The sequence below is a fragment of the Bufo gargarizans genome, unplaced genomic scaffold (genome assembly GCF_014858855.1).
Source record: "Bufo gargarizans isolate SCDJY-AF-19 unplaced genomic scaffold, ASM1485885v1 original_scaffold_1808_pilon, whole genome shotgun sequence".
In the NCBI taxonomy this organism is placed as follows: Eukaryota; Metazoa; Chordata; class Amphibia; order Anura; family Bufonidae; genus Bufo; species Bufo gargarizans.
The window spans coordinates 15,320-33,534 of NW_025334526.1; the positions used below are offsets into that span (position 1 = coordinate 15,320).

At 47.3% G+C, this 18,215-nt stretch overlaps 1 protein-coding gene across 1 annotated transcript; it reads right to left on the bottom strand.

The window, feature by feature from the left end:
• Positions 1–1,449: 1,449 nt before the first annotated feature.
• LOC122923695 (foot protein 1 variant 1-like) lies at positions 1,450–2,700 on the bottom strand. The gene has a single exon (XM_044274545.1). It carries the CDS (start codon positions 2,698–2,700, stop codon positions 1,450–1,452), a length of 1,251 nt encoding a protein of 416 aa, XP_044130480.1.
• Between the last annotated feature and the right edge of the window lie 15,515 nt (positions 2,701–18,215).

Consider the following 18,215-nt stretch of genomic DNA (forward strand, 5'->3'; position numbering starts at 1 on the left):
CCGCAATTGTGGACAAGAATAGGCAGTTCTATGGGGGTACCTGCCGGGTGTATTGCGGATCCGCAATACATGTGAATGGACCCTAACACAGAGAATACTATCAATCACTGATCACACCTCCCCATGTACAACTTTCAGTGACTGACAGCTATCTATTGTAAGGGATCACTCTCTTTCAGGGGGTTGCAATCACAGACTTCTCCTCTGACAACGGCTATCACACACATAAACACATGCCCGTCTGGGCTCTACCTAATACATCAGGCTTCCTCAGCCTTTCTCCCCAAGTCATACACAGAGGGTTGTTTTATCCCTCCTCGATTACAGCAGCAGGCCTCACCTGCGATCACCTCCAGCAAAAGACAATACATGTAGTGGCAGATCCCACTACCAAACCTATCCCCCAGTCCACATTAAATCCAGCCCAGAACAACATCTAAACAAAACTGTCTCAGCAAACTACACTTTGTTGAAACCACTGCAGCTTTCTGGATTTCAGTTATTTCCCTCAGCTGAGGTATCTGGGTGGGATATACACACCTCCTAGCACTTATACTGCACACATCACCACACTATGTATACACACTTACACAGAGAATGCTGTACACGGGGGAGTCTCAACTTCAGAAAAAGCAGAGATATAAATGTATCAATTACAAGTTTTGCTAAATCTTTTCCCTCCTGCTCTTTGCTCTAACATGATGCCTGCAGATTGCATTTTATTTTGTGGTGACAAGTCCTCTTTAAAGGAGTTCTAGGGGATTTACATATTGATGACCTATTTTAAGGATACGCAATCAATCTGAGAATCCCACTGCCTCCGCAGTTAAGCTGTGTAAGGAGGCCGCACTGCTCCGATGAGCGCCGCTGCCTCCTCATTCCTTACCAAGCACAGTGCCGTACATTGCATAGTGGCTATGCTTCGTACTGCAGCTCAGCCCCATTCACTCGAATGGGACTGAGCAGCACCTAGGCCATGTGACTGATGAATGTGACATCACATGGCACAGGAAGAGGCTTAAGTGCTAACCGAGCGGCGCAGCCTCTTTATGCAGCTGATCAGTGGGGTCCTGGGAGTCAGATCCCCGACGATATCATTTTGATAATCAATACTGAGGACATTTCCATATGTAAATCTTGGAGAAACCCCTTTAACAACTTCTGGTACAACTGTAATGGCGATCGTATACTGTCACCCATATTTCTGAAGTAGTCATTTGTCTAAACCTGGCCATACACTAGATATTGTTTACAGGCCTCATGTGAAAAACTCAATGCTAACAGCATCTCTGTAAAGGTGGTTGTTTTAGACGACACAACTAAAGTTAAAATGGGCTTTGCTTCCGTCTCTATCCATGTCCTGTGCTTGGCTTCTTCTTGTATCTCTGACCTGGGCTATTCCCTGATTTTATCTCTGACCCAGGCTGGTCTTCTCCTTGTATCTCTGACCTAGCCTGGCCTTCTGCTTGTATCTCCAATCTGGGCGGCCTTCTGCTTGCATCTCTGACCTGGGCTGGCCTTCTTCTTGTATCTCTGACCAAGGCTGGGCTTCTGCTTGTATCTCTGACCAAGGCTGGGCTTCTGCTTGTATCTCTGACCAAGGCTGGGCTTCTGCTTGTATCTCTGACCAAGGCTGGGCTTCTGCTTGTATCTCTGACCAAGGCTGGGCTTCTGCTTGTATCTCTGACCAAGGCTGGGCTTCTGCTTGTATCTCTGACCAAGGCTGGGCTTCTGCTTGTATCTCTGACCAAGGCTGGGCTTCTGCTTGTATCTCTGACCAAGGCTGGGCTTTTGCTTGTATCTCTGACCTAGCCTGGCCTTCTGCTTGTATCTCCAATCTGGGCGGCCTTCTGCTTGCATCTCTGACCTGGGCTGGGCTTCTGCTTGTATCTCTGACCAAGGCTGGGCTTCTGCTTGTATCTCTGACCAAGGCTGGGCTTCTGCTTGTATCTCTGACCAAGGCTGGGCTTCTGCTTGTATCTCTGACCAAGGCTGGGCTTCTGCTTGTATCTCTGACCAAGGCTGGGCTTCTCCTTGTATCTCTGACCAAGGCTGGGCATCTGCTTGTATCTCTGACCAAGGCTGGGCTTCTGCTTGTATCTCTGACCAAGGCTGGGCTTCTGCTTGTATCTCTGACCAAGGCTGGGCTTCTGCTTGTATCAATGACCAAGGCTGGGCTTCTGCTTGTATCTCTGACCAAGGCTGGGCTTCTGCTTGTATCTCTGACCAAGGCTTGGCTTCTGCTTGTATCTCTGACCAAGGCTGGGCTTCTGCTTGTATCTCTGACCAAGGCTGAGCTTCTGCTTTTATTCCTGACCTGGGCTGGCCTTCTGCTTGTATCTCTGACCAAGGCTGGGCTTCTGCTTGTATCTCTGACCAAGGCTGAGCTTCTGTTTTTATTCCTGACCTGGGCTGGCCTTCTGCTTGTATCTCTGACCAAGGCAGGGCTTCTGCTTGTATCTCTGACCAAGGCAGGGCTTCTGCTTGTATCTCTGACCAAGGCAGGGCTTCTGCTTGTATCTCTGACCAAGGCAGGGCTTCTGCTTGTATCTCTGACCAAGGCAGGGCTTCTGCTTGTATCTCTGACCAAGGCAGGGCTTCTGCTTGTATCTCTGACCAAGGCAGGGCTTCTGCTTTTATCCCTGACCTGGGCTGGCCTTCTGCTTCTATTTGCGAACGGGCTTGGTCTTGTGCCTTCATCCTTGACATAGATTTACAAATGCCTAATTAGGCAATAGAAACCTATCTTGGCCCAGGTTACTTTAATACTTCACTTTTATTGAACACATTGTTAAAAAGTATCACTAGACATAGTGAACCACATTTGTAGTAACACAGACAAAACACAAAATAACTACTAGAGTGTTAAAAACACAGTAGTGGCCCACCACAAAAATGCTATATGTGTCAAAAGGAAGTGATATACTGGATTACTCACTCCAAAAAAGAGAGGGGAAGAACAGAATCAGTTTCATATACCCACAGGGAGTGATATTGGATACTGCCGGCAAAATTTATTTGATGATGGCAAATGTCAATAGTGGGAGACTGATGTCATCATGCCACTTATATACTGATAGACTATTTGCCAGTTTACTATTTGCCAGCATAAAACACTACCCTGAAAGGGTGTATGGACCTGCTAGTACCAAAGAATTGCCCGTAAGCCAGACACAGCCACTATTATTTATTGACAAAGTGGCTGACCACGTGTCTGTGTGCTGTTAACAACACCACATTTTTGGCAGCAGTAGGCGACAAATCGCACTGATTAATGGCCCTTGAAAGTATGGAGGGATTTTTTGACATCCACCCACCATACACTGAACATACTCAAGGGACACTAGCATATGAATGATGGCATTGGCTATGGTAGATGGAACATGTACACTGCTGGTAAATGCCAAACCTGTCCAAACCAGCACTATAAATGCTCACTGTCGATACAGAAAAGTTGTCACTAGACAGGCCAAACCACTACTGGTTGCTGGCTAGATGCGTGCCAACATATCAAAATGCTATTATCAGCGGATTTGCCTAATAGCACCTGAAGTGGCAAGTGACACACAGTGCTACCCTTTATTGAGGAGGATTTATGATATCCACCCTCACTGTAACCAAAACGCCATCACTGTGCAGTTTGTCCCTAAATGCAACCGATCGCTGTACTGTTTGGGCATTCAACTGGTGTATGCAGGACTAGCAGGATTGCTGTTCTCCTAATATGCAACTAATCGTATAAAGAGACTAAGTCACTGGTAGTGATTAGCAGATGGGGGCCACTTGTCTGCTAATTAAAACCTAGAACTGCCCCCCAACATGTTTCACCAGTCTCGCTGGCTTCATCAGGGGTAACGGGCAGCAATGAATGAAAAAAGTGTACCGGAAGGCTAAATGGTGTCCTCGTGATTGACAGAAGAGATTGGCCAATCACCAACGGAGGCGGAACATTTCGGTGACCAATCAACATGTGAGGAGCCGGCTGGCGTCATCACCCTGTGCCAGGCCTCTCCATTAACGTCATCACAGGCGTCACAATATCGCAGAGGGCATGCGCCAGAACTCCGAAGTGAGATCTAAACTGAAGCGGCATAATGCGCATGCGCTGCGCGGCAAAAACATGCGCGCAAACTCAGAATGAAAACGGAACTTTCTGCAGGGTCCAACTTAATAATATCTACTGACACAGAGGTGAGACATAACTGTTCTTATAATCGTGAGAAAGATGGACATAATTCTCTATTAGATATAGGAATAAAGATATGTTATTAATTAATATCCATCATAGACATAGGGAATGTTTCTGCTTCTATCTCTGACCTGGACTGGACTTTTTTCTGTATCTGTGACCTGAGCTGGACTTTTACCTCTACCCTTGACCTGGGCTGGGCTCCTGCCCTTATTCATGAATTGGGCTATGCTTCTGCTTCTATCCATGACTTGGGTTGGGATTCAACCTATATCTGTGATATGGGATGCACTTCTGTCTCAATCCATGACCTATCCGAGACGGGTTTCTGACAGTGGAGTACACATCTATCATAAGACACAAGCAACTTTCCAAGTACTGCCAACAAATGCTCCTGACAAGAGGCAAAGAAGCCCCAAGAACTCAGATGGAGTTTTTCACCAGTCTTTAGTGTCTTGGACAGTCTTTTGTTTCACAACAAGAGATCAACAAATGGCAATAATTGGTCATAAAACAGTCAAAAATCACTAGTGTACAGCCAGCTTTGTGTTAAAGACACCATTTTCTATTAACGACATCTATAAGCTGAAAGGGTCCAAAAGCTGTGTCACCATTGGTTATTTATGTATCTGGATGCACAACCCCAGCAAAATACATGGTATACATTTATAGTTTCATGGTTTAGAGAAAAAATTCCAGTGGAAGTCGGAGAGGAAAAAATCCAATTAGCCGGTTTGATTAGAATGCATTTTTCTTATATGGGACAATAAAATAGGGGGTCACCTGGTCTTCGGAGTAATTATGAAAAACAAGGAAATATTATACCCCAGTTATTCTTTATGACTGGCTGTGAGCTGTGCCGTGGTCGCAAACACTCGCCCAGAATGCGATCATATAAAATAACAATTTATTAACACCTGAACGGAATGGAAAATGCACAATGGTGGAGCCGCCGGCATTACGAGTCCTGTGGTTTCTGCAATGTGTTAACCACACTCCACCTCTCCGCACGCAGGTCCTGGGGGCACACAGAGGCACTTAGCCCGTCTGTGCAGGGCTGGTAGGCTGGACTCTTTACAGCTCTCATGGTAAAAGGTAGCTCCACCAATGACGGAAAAGGTAGACATTTTTGGTCCAGACTCAGACTTATAGAAATGTATTATTGCATGGAAGGTTTCATAAAATGTTTATCGCTGCATAAAAAAAAAAAAGTTAATGCCCAATCAGGGAGTGTGGAGCAGCGGGCACATGGTGCAACGCTCCAAGACACAAAGGGAGTATATGCAAGAGGCTCAAACATACAGATCATAATTATCTGCCGTACATGTCAAGATCCTCGATAACCAGTGACTGTGTTTGCCAAAATCTTAGCACCCTTAATCCTGGCCTACTATTTACCATGTGGTTTTCTGGTAGGAGAGATCTTGGCTCTACAGTCCCAGTGCCTGGACTGGTGCAATGTAAGCATTGTAGGGCATCCTTGTCGGTGATCCGTTACCTGCACAATCTCAATCTGGATTCCGTCTCTTGAACCCAACAGATCCTCATTGGTAGTGAGTTGTGCCAAGCCGGCCATATTTGCTGAGATGGTTCGGTAACATCTCTCGTTCTCAGACCTGCAGCACTACGAGGAGGGATACAATCCATGACCGTGAGGAATATTCCAACATAGTGGAAAATCTCCTTGTGCAATCATTGGAAGAACCTGACATTCCCCATAAATGGTGGCATTCTGCCTATGACCGAAATACGACACTGAGCACAGGGAGCAATACACGTACATATACAGAGACGACCACGAGATGGAACTTATTTTCTGGGAAATCTGAAGGATTTTCTTTTTGATTTGTTCCTCAGTTCCACCCTTGGTCCATATCTCTTTTCATAGTTAGCCCATGATGGACTCCAGCAGTGATGGCCACCAGGTGCTGTCCCCTGAATGCTCGTTTGGCTGAAAGCTACCTTTTATGACTTGGCTGAGTGTCTATGGGGAGAGAGGAGAAAGATGCAGCCAGTTGGGTCAAAATTCCCACCTATTGGCATCTTCAAACAAAAGTTTCTGTAGATGCAGCAAATTTTAAAAAGTGGTGTTCCCCCACAAGTGGTCTCCTAGGGTGGTGACAGCTGCACTGGTTATTAAGGCAGCCAGTTATGGAGCCTTGTTGGGTCAATGTGGTCTACAGAACAAGACAACGTAAATGGCAGCAGGAGACAGCAGGCTGGCTGCTCGTCAGTGAAGAGTCTAACGCTAGTCTTGACTTTTTCTTATCTCTTCTTCCACAATGCGGGTTAACACCGTCTGTTAGACCTAATGCAGCTCTTGTACAATGGTTGGAGACCTACAGACTGTGGAGACTCATCCACTTCACGTTCTTGGGTCTCATCAGTGCAGGTTAGCTGCTTAAAGACTTAATAGCATTGAGCATGACTCGTTGAGAAAAGGTCCCGAAATGTTTCATGTCAGACGCCGCGTCTCTCATCCAGACTGCCTGATTTGTACACGTTTACCATAGCTGGTCATTATACGAGCTAAAACTAACGAGAACCTGGAAGAAATTGGTTTCCGTGAAGAAAGTTTGTATCAATCAGTAAAAGAACATAGAAAGCTGATGAATACACTGTGGTTGGGTCGGCTGATCATAGCTACGCTCTCCAGAGATTCACATAATTTCCTATCCCTGGTCAAGGCAGGTTGGCCCGCCGGCACCCACCACGGGCACCCATGGCACATTCTCAGCCACAGTGACTCAGTAGTCAGGACTTGGATCCCAATTCAACCAAGGGCAACATTCGAGTTCTCCTGGGTTTCCTTTCACAACAATGATGGTAGGTTAGCTTCCTATGACACTGAATGTGTGTGAGCAGGATAGGACTGGGAACCCTGCTGGGGATGAGACGCATGCCGTGTACTGCACTGGGGGCTATGTCAGTGCTATATGTGCAATGTAAAAAGCAATAGATAAAGAATGAATATTCAGAACTGATGATGCAGCAGCATTCTCATCCCTCTGCCTGTGTATATGGGAATCTTGTAGAAGACGTCTGTTGATTTTTCTATATTTCGTCTTTTCCTCTTCACCCGTGAAGTGTTGTAAATCCTCGCGCAGCTGAGAGACTCTCCGCCTAACCCTGGCCCTTCCAGTGAGGAGCCACGAGCCGCTTTATAACCCATCATCATATTTGTTAAACATTATTTTTTCATCGGCTGTAATCCCAGGAGCTCTCAATGTTTAAAGAGCTCCCTCCCCTCCTAAGCTGTGCACTAATATCGATCCTCGCAGACTGACACATACCAAGAGGCATTCTCAATAATCAGCCCAGCTGTTCTGAGCCACTTGGCGCTGGAGCCTCTAACCCTTAGGTAAACAGCCGAAAACAGGGCGACTTCTCCCTTGGCAAACGCATCCTTGTAATCTCTTGTTTAAGCTCTTCTGATTTATTCCTCTCCAAATAAAGAACTTAATTCCTAATTGAAACCGCGCGTTCTAAATTAAGTCACTTAGCTTGAGCCCTTCCAGCAGCCGTGCTGCGGACCACATATAGGTTACTGCCTATAGATAACCAATCTGAACGATGCCTCTTAGGTTACTCATTTAGCAAGACGCAAACATAGAAGAATAATTGCCCTATATCAGCCCGGTGTACTATGCGCAGCGCTGTCAGAGGCGCCTGAATAATTCATCATTGTCTTCCTATTGATTTGCAGCTGTGAGTTTTCCCTTCTTTTTGAGAAGCTGCCGTTATTTATAGAGGGACGAGGCTTCTTGTTTTACGCCTAGATAATTTGGTTTTACTTCTCCGCACAATACACTGCACACAGCACCTTGTGGACTTGTACTTAACACCTTACTCGCTAATGCTCGCTTGTACCTGCAGCCGCTATGACAGCAACTTGATATTGTCAAATTAAAAATCATAAAAAATCCAGGGATAAAGTAAGACAATTAGCAGATGGGCAGAACAGAGGGAGAAATATACAGAGGATAGACAGTGCCAGAGTGCAGTGAGGATAGACCGAGGGCGAGCGTACTGAGGACAGAGTGGGGGTGTACTGAGGACAGACAGAGGAGGGGCATACTGAGCATAGACAGAGGAGGGGCATACTGAGGATAGACAGAGGAGGAGTATACTGGGGATAGAGAGAGGAGGAGCGTACTGAGGATAGACAGAGGAAGGGTGTACTGAGGATAGAGAGAGGAGGAGCATACTGGGGATAGAGAGAGGAGGAGCATACTGAGGATAGAGAGAGGAGGAGCATACTGGGGATAGAGAGAGGAGGAGCATACTGGGGATAGAGAGAGGAGGAGCATACTGGGGATAGAGAGAGGAGGAGCATACTGAGGATAGAGAGAGGAGGAGCATACTGAGGATAGAGAGAGGAGGAGCATACTGGGGATAGAGAGAGGAGGAGCGTACTGAGGATAGACAGAGGAAGGGTGTACTGAGGATAGAGAGAGGAGGAGCATACTGGGGATAGAGAGAGGAGGAGCATACTGAGGATAGAGAGAGGAGGAGCATACTGGGGATAGAGAGAGGAGGAGCATACTGGGGATAGAGAGAGGAGGAGCATACTGGGGATAGAGAGAGGAGGAGCATACTGAGGATAGAGAGAGGAGGAGCATACTGAGGATAGAGAGAGGAGGAGCATACTGGGGATAGAGAGAGGAGGAGCGTACTGAGGATAGACAGAGGAAGGGTGTACTGAGGATAGAGAGAGGAGGAGCATACTGGGGATAGAGAGAGGAGGAGCATACTGGGGATAGAGAGAGGAGGAGCATACTGGGGATAGAGAGAGGAGGAGCATACTGGGGATAGAGAGAGGAGGAGCATACTGAGGATAGAGAGAGGAGGAGCATACTGGGGATAGAGAGAGGAGGAGCACACTGGGGATAGAGAGAGGAGGAGCGTACTGAGGATAGACAATGCCAGAATGCAGTGAGGATAGACAGAGGAGGAGCATAATGCACCATAAAGCAGTGAGGATAGACCGAGGAAGAGCACAGTGAGGATAGACCGAGGAGGAGTGTACTGAGGACAGAAAGAGGAGGGACGTACTGAGGATAGAGAGGAGGAGTATACCGAGGATGGACAGAGGAGGAGTGTACTGAGGACAGAAAGAGGAGGGACGTACTGAGGATAGAGAGGAGGAGTATACCGAGGATGGACAGAGGAGGAGCGTACTGAGGATAGACAGAGGAGGGGCGTACTGAGGATAGAGAGAGGAGGAACGTACTGAGAATAGACAGAGGAGGGGTGTACTGAGGATAGACAGAGGAGGGGTGTACTGAGGATAGACAGAGGAGAGGTGTACTGAGGATAGAGAGGAGGAGTATACAGAGGATGGACAGCGGAGGAGCGTACTGGGGATAGACAGAGGAGGGGCGTACTGAGAGTAGACAGAGGAGGGGCGTACTGAGGATAGAGAGAAAAAGGGGGTACTGAGGATAGAGAGAGGTGGAGTGTACTCAGGACAGAGTGGGGGTGTACTGAGGACAGACAGAGGAGGGGCGTACTGAGGATAGAGAAAGGAGGAGCGTACTGAGGATAGACAGAGGAGGGACATACTGAGGATAGAGAGAGGAGGAGCGTACTGAGGACAGACAGAGGAGGAGCGTACTGAGGATAGACAGAGGAGGAGCGTACTGAGGATAGACAGAGGAGGGACATACTGAGGATAGACAGAGGGGGGATCGTTATGAGGATAGAGGAGCGTACTGAGGATAAACAGAGGGAGGAGCGTACTGAGGATAAACAGAGGGAGGAGCGTACTGAGGATAGACAGAGGAGAAGTGTAGTGAGCATACACAGAAGGAGAGCACACTGAAGATAAACAGAGGAGTGTACCGACAGACAGAGGAGGAACGCATTGAGAATAGATAGAGGGGGGAGTGTAGAGGATAAACAGAGAGAGAGCACACTGAGGATAGACAGAGGGAGGAGCATACTGGGGATAGACAGAGGGAGTAGCATACTGAGGATAGACAGAGGGAGGAGTATACCAAGGATAGAGGAGCAGCATACTGAGGATAGACAGAAGAGGAACATATTGAGGATAGACAGAGGGGGGGGGGCACACTGAGGATAGACAGAGGGAGAATCATACTGAGGATAGACAGAGGGAGGAGTGTACTGAGGATAGACAGAGGAGGACCGTACTAAGGATCAGTGATGGCCAGTTCGCCTTGTTTGCCACGATGAAGGCCCCCGGCGGCTGTTTTTGGAACTGCCTGCTCCCTGTGACCGCATTAGTTTAAGACCTGCTCGCGGCACAGGTAAGGGCTTACCCGTGCATCGCCGGACTTGTGAGTTAAGATGGCAGCCCGCATGTGTTCGCGGGCGAACACGGCGTACTGGCCAGCACTGCTAAGGATAGATAGAGAGGGATGGTGTGTACCGAGGATAGACAGAAGGGGAGCATAGAGAGGTAGGTACTGAGGATAAAAGGAGAATACATTTGAAGAAGGTGAGTGAGGGAAGACTATTGAGGATAGACATGTCATGGGGCTCATTAGCAGTGGAGTTTTGGGGCTATAGTGTCCCTTCATTCTTGCAGTTACTGGCTATATGTCCCTATTTACTAAATAGTATAGTTTATAAATGAGAAAATTTTCTATTTCTGTTACTGAGTCTCGGAAATAACAAGCAGGCCAGAGGCAGCGACTCTCATTAGCTCAGGCTCCCTGCACGTTGTCCTGTGCCGCTTCTGCCAGGCTTCAAAGCCTCCTCCTCAGACTTTCACTGGGCCTTTTGCCCTCTGCTGTCAACTGGTTTACACAAAGCCCAACATATGAGAAATGTGCAGCAGCCTGGAGTGCAGCCGGTACCCAGGTATGTGTATTAGGCCTCATGCACACGACCGTTGTTTTGGTCAGCTTCCGAGCCGCAGTTTTTGCGGCTTGGATGCGAACCCATTCACTTCAATGGGGCCGCAAAAGATGTGGACAATACTCCGTGTGCTGTCCGCATCTGTTGCTCCGTTCTGTGGGCCGCAAAAAAATGAATAACCTGTCCTATTCTTGTCCGTTTTGCGGACAAGAATAGGCAGTTATATCAAACACTGTTCGGCTATCTAGATAGTGTGTGTCTAGTGGAATATTAACACTGCTACATCTGTGCGTTAGACTGTGTGAAAGAATGATGGATGCTTGAAATATAGGGAATTAGGAGCATATCCAACCCATCTATTATAGGAATTTTCTATTTATAAGCGACCATCTGGACATCACTGATTCACCATCAGGGGCCATACCATAGAGTCTAACACATAGTAAGCTGCGGCGCTATTACACAACCCATTATCTTTCTAGTGGATCCACAGTATCTAGCACCTGTTGATCAATACACTGCTAGCAATGAAGTATTTGGTTGGCCCACTACCCTTTAAACAGAGTGTATAGCCTAGTGACAGAGACCACTTCAGATAGACAGGGAACATATCCAAGCCCTTACTGTCTCCTGATAGTTTTAAACCACTCAATAGTATTGTTTTCTCCGAGTAGCATTTTAATTATTCAATAATAAAGTTTGTAGTTTTATTATAAACCCTCCTAGTAGTACATGCTGGATCTGTGTGTCTCTCCCAGTAATACATGCTGGATCTGTGTGTCCCTCCCAGTAATACTTGCTGGATCTGTGTGTCCCCCCCAGTTATACATGCTGGATCTGTGTGTCCCCCCAGTAATACAATCTGGATCTGTGTGTCCCTCCCAGTAATACATGCTGGATCTGTGTGTCCCTCCCAGTAATACATGCTGGATCTGTGTGTCCCTCCCAGTAATACAGGCTGGATCTGTGTGTCTCTCCCAGTAATACATGCTGGATCTGTGTGTCCCTCCCAGTAATACATGCAGGATCTGTGTGTCCTTCCCAGTAATACATGCTGGATCTGTGTGTCTCTCCCAGTAATACATGCTGGATCTGTGTTCCCTCCCAGTAATACAGGCTGGATCTGTGTGTCCCTCCCAGTAATACAGGCTGGATCTGTGTGTCCCTCCCAGTAATACAGGCTGGATCTGTGTGTCCCTCCCAGTAATACAGGCTGGATCTGTGTGTCCCTCCCAGTAATACATGCTGGATCTGTGTCTCTCTCCCAGTAATACATGCTGGATCTGTGTGTCTCTCCCAGTAATACATGCTGGATCTGTGTGTCCCTCCCAGTAATACATGCTGGATCTGTGTGTCCCTCCCAGTAATACGTGCTGGATCTGTGTGTCCTCCCAGTAATACATGCTGGATCTGTGTGTCCCTCCCAGTAATACATGCTGGATCTGTGTGTCCCCCCCAGTTATACGTGCTGGATCTGTGTGTCCCCCCCAGTTATACATGCTGGATCTGTGTGTCCCCCCAGTAATACAATCTGGATCTGTGTGTCCTCCCAGTAATACATGCTGGATCTGTGTGTCCCTCCCAGTAATACAGGCTGGATCTGTGTGTCCCTCCCAGTAATACATGCTGGATTTGTGTGTCCCTCCCAGTAATACGTGCTGGATCTGTGTGTCCCCCCCCAGTTATACATGCTGGATCTGTGTGTCCCCCCAGTAATACAATCTGGATCTGTGTGTCCTCCCAGTAATACATGCTGGATCTGTGTGTCCCTCCCAGTAATACATGCTGGATCTGTGTGTCCCCCCCAGTTATACATGCTGGATCTGTGTGTCCTCCCAGTAATACATGCTGGATCTGTGTGTCCCCCCAGTAATACATGCTGGATCTGTGTTTCCCCCCAGTAATACATGCTGGATCTGTGTGTCCCCAGTAATACATGCTGGATCTGTGTGTCCCCAGTAATACATGCTGGATCTGTGTGTCCCCAGTAATACATGCTGGATCTGTGTGTCCCCCCCCCCCCCCAGTAATACATGCTGGATCTGTGTGTGTGTCCCCAGTAATACATGCTGGATCTGTGTGTCCCCCCCAGTAATACATGCTGGATCTGTGTGTGTGTCCCCAGTAATACATGCTGGATCTGTGTGTGTGTCCCCAGTAATACATGCTGGATCTGTGTGTGTGTCCCCAGTAATACATGCTGGATCTGTGTGTGTGTCCCCAGTAATACATGCTGGATCTGTGTGTGTGTCCCCAGTAATACATGCTGGATCTGTGTGTGTGTCCCCAGTAATACATGCTGGATCTGTGTGTCCCCAGTAATACATGCTGGATCTGTGTGTCCCCCCAGTAATACATGCTGGATCTGTGTGTCCCTCCCAGTAATACAATCTGGATCTGTGTGTCCTCCCAGTAATACATGCTGGATCTGTGTGTCCCCAGTAATACATGCTGGATCTGTGTGTCCCCAGTAATACATGCTGGATCTGTGTGTCCCCCCAGTAATACATGCTGGATCTGTGTGTCCCCAGTAATACATGCTGGATCTGTGTGTCCCCAGTAATACATGCTGGATCTGTGTCCCCCCCCCCCCCAGTAATACATGCTGGATCTGTGTCCCCCCCCCCCCCCCCCCAGTAATACATGCTGGATCTGTGTGTGTCCCAGTATTAGATGTTTTAGAGCACTCACACAAACTGTGCAGATGCAAATTGCTAGGAATTTTTTAATAATTTAGTAAGTTGGTTCACTGTGCATTTAGGAAGCAAGTGAACAATAAAAAGAAATCAGCGTTAAGGTGTCTATAGCCTTTAAATATCGGAGAAAACCTTCCAGGCTTAGAAGGTGAGGATCGTTTTGTAATTTTTCTTATTTTTTCTTAATTTCCTGGTCTTTAACCCAAAGTCCTGGCCAGCGGTGAAGGAATTGGGTCCTGCAGTCTGAAAGGGAGTGTGTATTACGAGATGGAGATATTGCCGAGGAAATCAGCATGCCTGATTAAGGAAGATGAAAGCGTTACTAAGCCGCTCTATGATAGTACATCCGAGAGGAATGTCTCCATTTCAGCAGAGACAGCCTATTACAGGTAATATTAACATATGATCAATTATTTACCAGCCCACCGTTCCTACAGAGGAGATTTTATTTTAATTAGCACAAGCATCTGTCTTTAATTTTCCAGGTGAAAGTATCGAGGCAAAAGGATTTCCTTGGGGTGCAAGATATTACCATAATCTAATGCTGGGTCTGCGCCCGTCTGGAGACGGTTTACTATCCTCCAAGTATGATGATGATGAGGAGGGCTTGGCCCTGGTCTCATCGCAGCTATCAGGACAATGGCTGACTTGCTGGGAGTAGTAGTTGCAGGTTCTTACAGGTGCTGCCTGTGCTCTGGGGGGTGTTGCTGGGAAAGCAGCGCCGGTTACTGGTGAGGGACGGATGCTGCTGGGTGCTGTGGAGTTACTCAACACTAGGACTGGCATTCAGAAGTCTGGGAAAGCTGGATGCAACGGCAGCCATCATGATTGTCACCCAGTGGCACCAAAAGGTACGGTATAGGAACAGATCGTGTTCTCAGTCGTTGACACAGGGTATGCGTCTTCTCCAGTCAAAGTATTAGAAACCATTAATTGTGGGGAAGACGGAGGACAACCAATATGGCCGCTATTAAAGGGGGGGGGGGGGAAGGGGGGCGATGTGATCTCCACTGATTATTAGGAAAGCACCACCAAAAGAAGAAGTGGCTGCCGTTTCATTCTAGCGATAGGGGGGCAGGGATAAATGCATCGGGCCTCAGACATTGGCGCCACATACTGGTTATTACCCCATTAAGGCCGTAGCCGTGTTGCGTCAGTTTTTTTTAGGACTATTGAGCATTTTTCGGCCAAGAATAGGACATGTTCTATCTTTTTGCATAACATACACATGAATGCAGACAGCACACGGATGCGGACCTGTAGAAATGAATGGGTCTCCGTGCAATCCGCAAAAAGTGTTGCTGCTCCGGCCACTGCTGAATTACTAAAAGAAACTGCAAAAAATTCAAAAATATTGGACATCAGGTTATATAAACCGCTCCTTTCTGAAGGTTGTGTCCCTTTAAAGACACAAAGTACAAAAAAAGCTAAAGAATTAAGCTAAAGAGCGAGCTGGCCGGGAACATTCTCAGGTCAAGTAGGAAGGGTCTTATACCCCGCAGGTGGGGGGCTCTCAAGGTTTGGTTGCCATGATATGTGGAGCTGAGCTGTCACAAGCCCTGGGAGCCACTATGCAAACGCAGCAGCGGCCACGGCTCAGACGGGGGGCTTCCCTGCATCCTAACATGTTACCTGCAGCCGTCCAGCATGGGGCAGTCACCCAGACTGATGGGGCAGCTCTCTTGGGTGCTCAGCTTGTAGCTGACAATGGGCCACATCTTCATCCTCCAGGTTCTCCATTCTCCTTGTATGGAGCCTGAACAGCAGCGCATGGGACTGTACGGCCTCTGTGCGCTGCGTGTGCGTGGCGGTATTATCCCCATACGAAATCCAATGGAGCGCGAGGCAGAAGTAATACCACCATGGTCACCCTTGATGCATCTAATGTAACCCTCAGCAGTACAGAGTCAGGCCTCGTTCACACTTGCGTATTTTAGTCAGAAAATCTTCTCAGCTTTTTCTCCACTCCAAAAAAGACGACTCAAGACGTAACCGAGAGGGTCTCAATGGCTCTACATGACATATAGTAGCATAAATAGGATTACTTATGGAGACGCAGGGGCCGTGCTGGAACTTGTATTTCTTCAGCAATTACAGAGCTGGTTCTGCAGCATATGGAGGAATTCAGATGGTCAGCGTGACGATCAGGGCCCGGCAATCGCTTCCGTGCACGAGTCTGTTCTCCGATGCAAAAAAAAGATAAATAGTTCCCAAGTGACTTTTCCCAAACTCCCTCCAGTTTATTGGAAGAGGCGAGAGATTCTTCTGTCACCCCGGTGAATGATGTGGACGCTCTGCTCCTGGCGCGCCGCCAAGCACATGGTTACTGGTTAAGGAGAAAATGTAATAAGTGGTGTTTTTATTGCCAAATGCCTTGTGAATGAGTCATGAGCATTTCCTCTGCCTCCCCAAAGTCTTAAATACTATCACTCCCGAAGAATCCCCCCCCCCCAAGGATTCTTCTACAGGACTTAACGGTCTAGAAGGGTGCGAATCCCCGGTGTCACAGGACGGTCATCAGCACGCTGCGGGAAAACCTTATACAAAAGGATAACAAAAATAAAGATCCTGCTAATATTCATAGATATACAGTATATATAGCAAACAACCCCGCTTTATGGGCCAGCACCTGGTCAGTCCACCCTTAAAGGGGTCGTCCATTCTTGCCAATTCCACAGAGAGATGGAACTAAGCACCAACCTCAGGAAGCCAGGCACTGACCAGCACGACCGCGCTCCCATCGCAGTGAACTGGAGCGTAGCAGAACAATCTACACCGCTTCCGTAACGCCCGAATTTCAGAAACCGCCTCGCTTTCTCTGCTCCGCTCCCATTCACTGCAATGGGAGTTACGGAAACAGCGGAGCGCCGTCCTGCTCAGCAGCTTCCTTAAGCCTGGCTACCTGCGGTCGGTGCTTGGGCCTATCCTGCACTTTCCAACCTCTTTTTAGCTTTTTGTTTTTATTTTTTACTCCCTGCCTCCGCGGAGTCATAACTTTTTTAATTTTCCGCTCATCTAGCCGTATGAGGACTTGTTTTTTTTGCAGGTCAATTTGCACTGCATACAATGTAGTGGGAAGCTTGAAAAAAAAAAATGGAAAAAAAAGCTATTCTACCACCTAGTTTTATGGGTTTTGTTTTTACGGCGTTCTCTAGGAGACAAAACTGACCTGTTCCCGTTATCCTCCTGGTCAGTACAGTTACAGTGATACCACATTTATATCGTTTTTCTTGTGTTAATACTGAAAAAAAAGTTTAAAAACATTTTTTTCTTGCATTGCCATATTCCGACCCCTGTATCTCTTTATATTTACGTCTGTGGGGCTGTGTGGGGGCTCAAGTTTTGTGGGGGCGATCTGTGGTTTTTGTGTATGACTTTTTCATCACTTTTTATTTAACTTTTTTGGGATGTGAAATTTTATTTATTAAACTTGAATACAGTTTGCGCAAGTTTATTGGGCAGACTAGATGGGCCGAATGGTTCTTATCTGCCGACACATTCTATGTTTCTATGAGCAAACAAGGGGGATTTGAATCTTTAGATCTTTTAATTTTTTTATATTTTTAAAACCTTTTTTCACTTTTTACACTCCTTTTTAGTCCCCCTAGGGGACTTTAACATGTGATCGCTTCGCCTATAGTTTGCAATATTTAACACTGTAGCCTATGGGAGTTTCAGTGCCACAGGCAGGCCCTGATAGGAACTACACTATTACAGGTCTCAGAGCCTTCAGAAGGCCATAGCAACCAAACTGCTCCCTCGCTCTTGGCGAAGGGGAACCATTTGGTCCTCGGGAGCGCAGCTCTTCCGGGAAACAACCACTCAACTGCCATGAGCACAACCGACATGGCGTCTAATGGGTTAAATGTCCGTGATCAGCATCATCACCTCCAGGTGTCTGCTGTGTAAAACAGCAGGCCCCCTATGGCTATGACGACCACTCACCTCCTGAGTGGACACCAACTATAAAGTCCCCATACATGTACAGCACAAGTCTTAAAAGCGTTAAAGGACGTCTGTCGCCCCCAAAATCGGTTTCAAACTAATTATTCTGCCATGTAAGGTAGGTAACTGTACCTTTCTCGTGGACATCCTCTCCACTAATCCTGAGATATGCTTTACTTTAATGTAAGGTTTTTGGTGCACCGTGGGCTGCCATGTGTGGTGCACCATCGCTCCTCTATAATGCTGCTCAGCACCTACCATCGGGTTTGACTGACGGCCCCTGAGATTTCAGAGCTGGTAGCAATGATAAAGGCGATGCCAGGTGCACCAAAAAGAACAGCCCTGCCCATGGTGCACCGAAAACCCTAAAAATCTAAAGTAGTAAGGATTACAAGGGCGGATTTTCACAAGAAAGTTTACATGGCAGTATGCTAATTAGAAACTGATTTTGGTGCCTTAGGCTTCTATATAAAAAAAAATTCTATTGGAGGCATCTATCATATCTCCCCCTCCTTCCTCCTGGGTGGGGCTTATGCTGCCGTTTCTCTGGCTGGGAGGGA

Excerpts from the sequence above, each read along its gene's own strand:
- LOC122923695 (XM_044274545.1), bottom strand. The coding sequence starts at position 2,700 with ATGAAGGCACAAGACCAAGCCCGTTCGCAAATAGAAGCAGAAGGCCAG.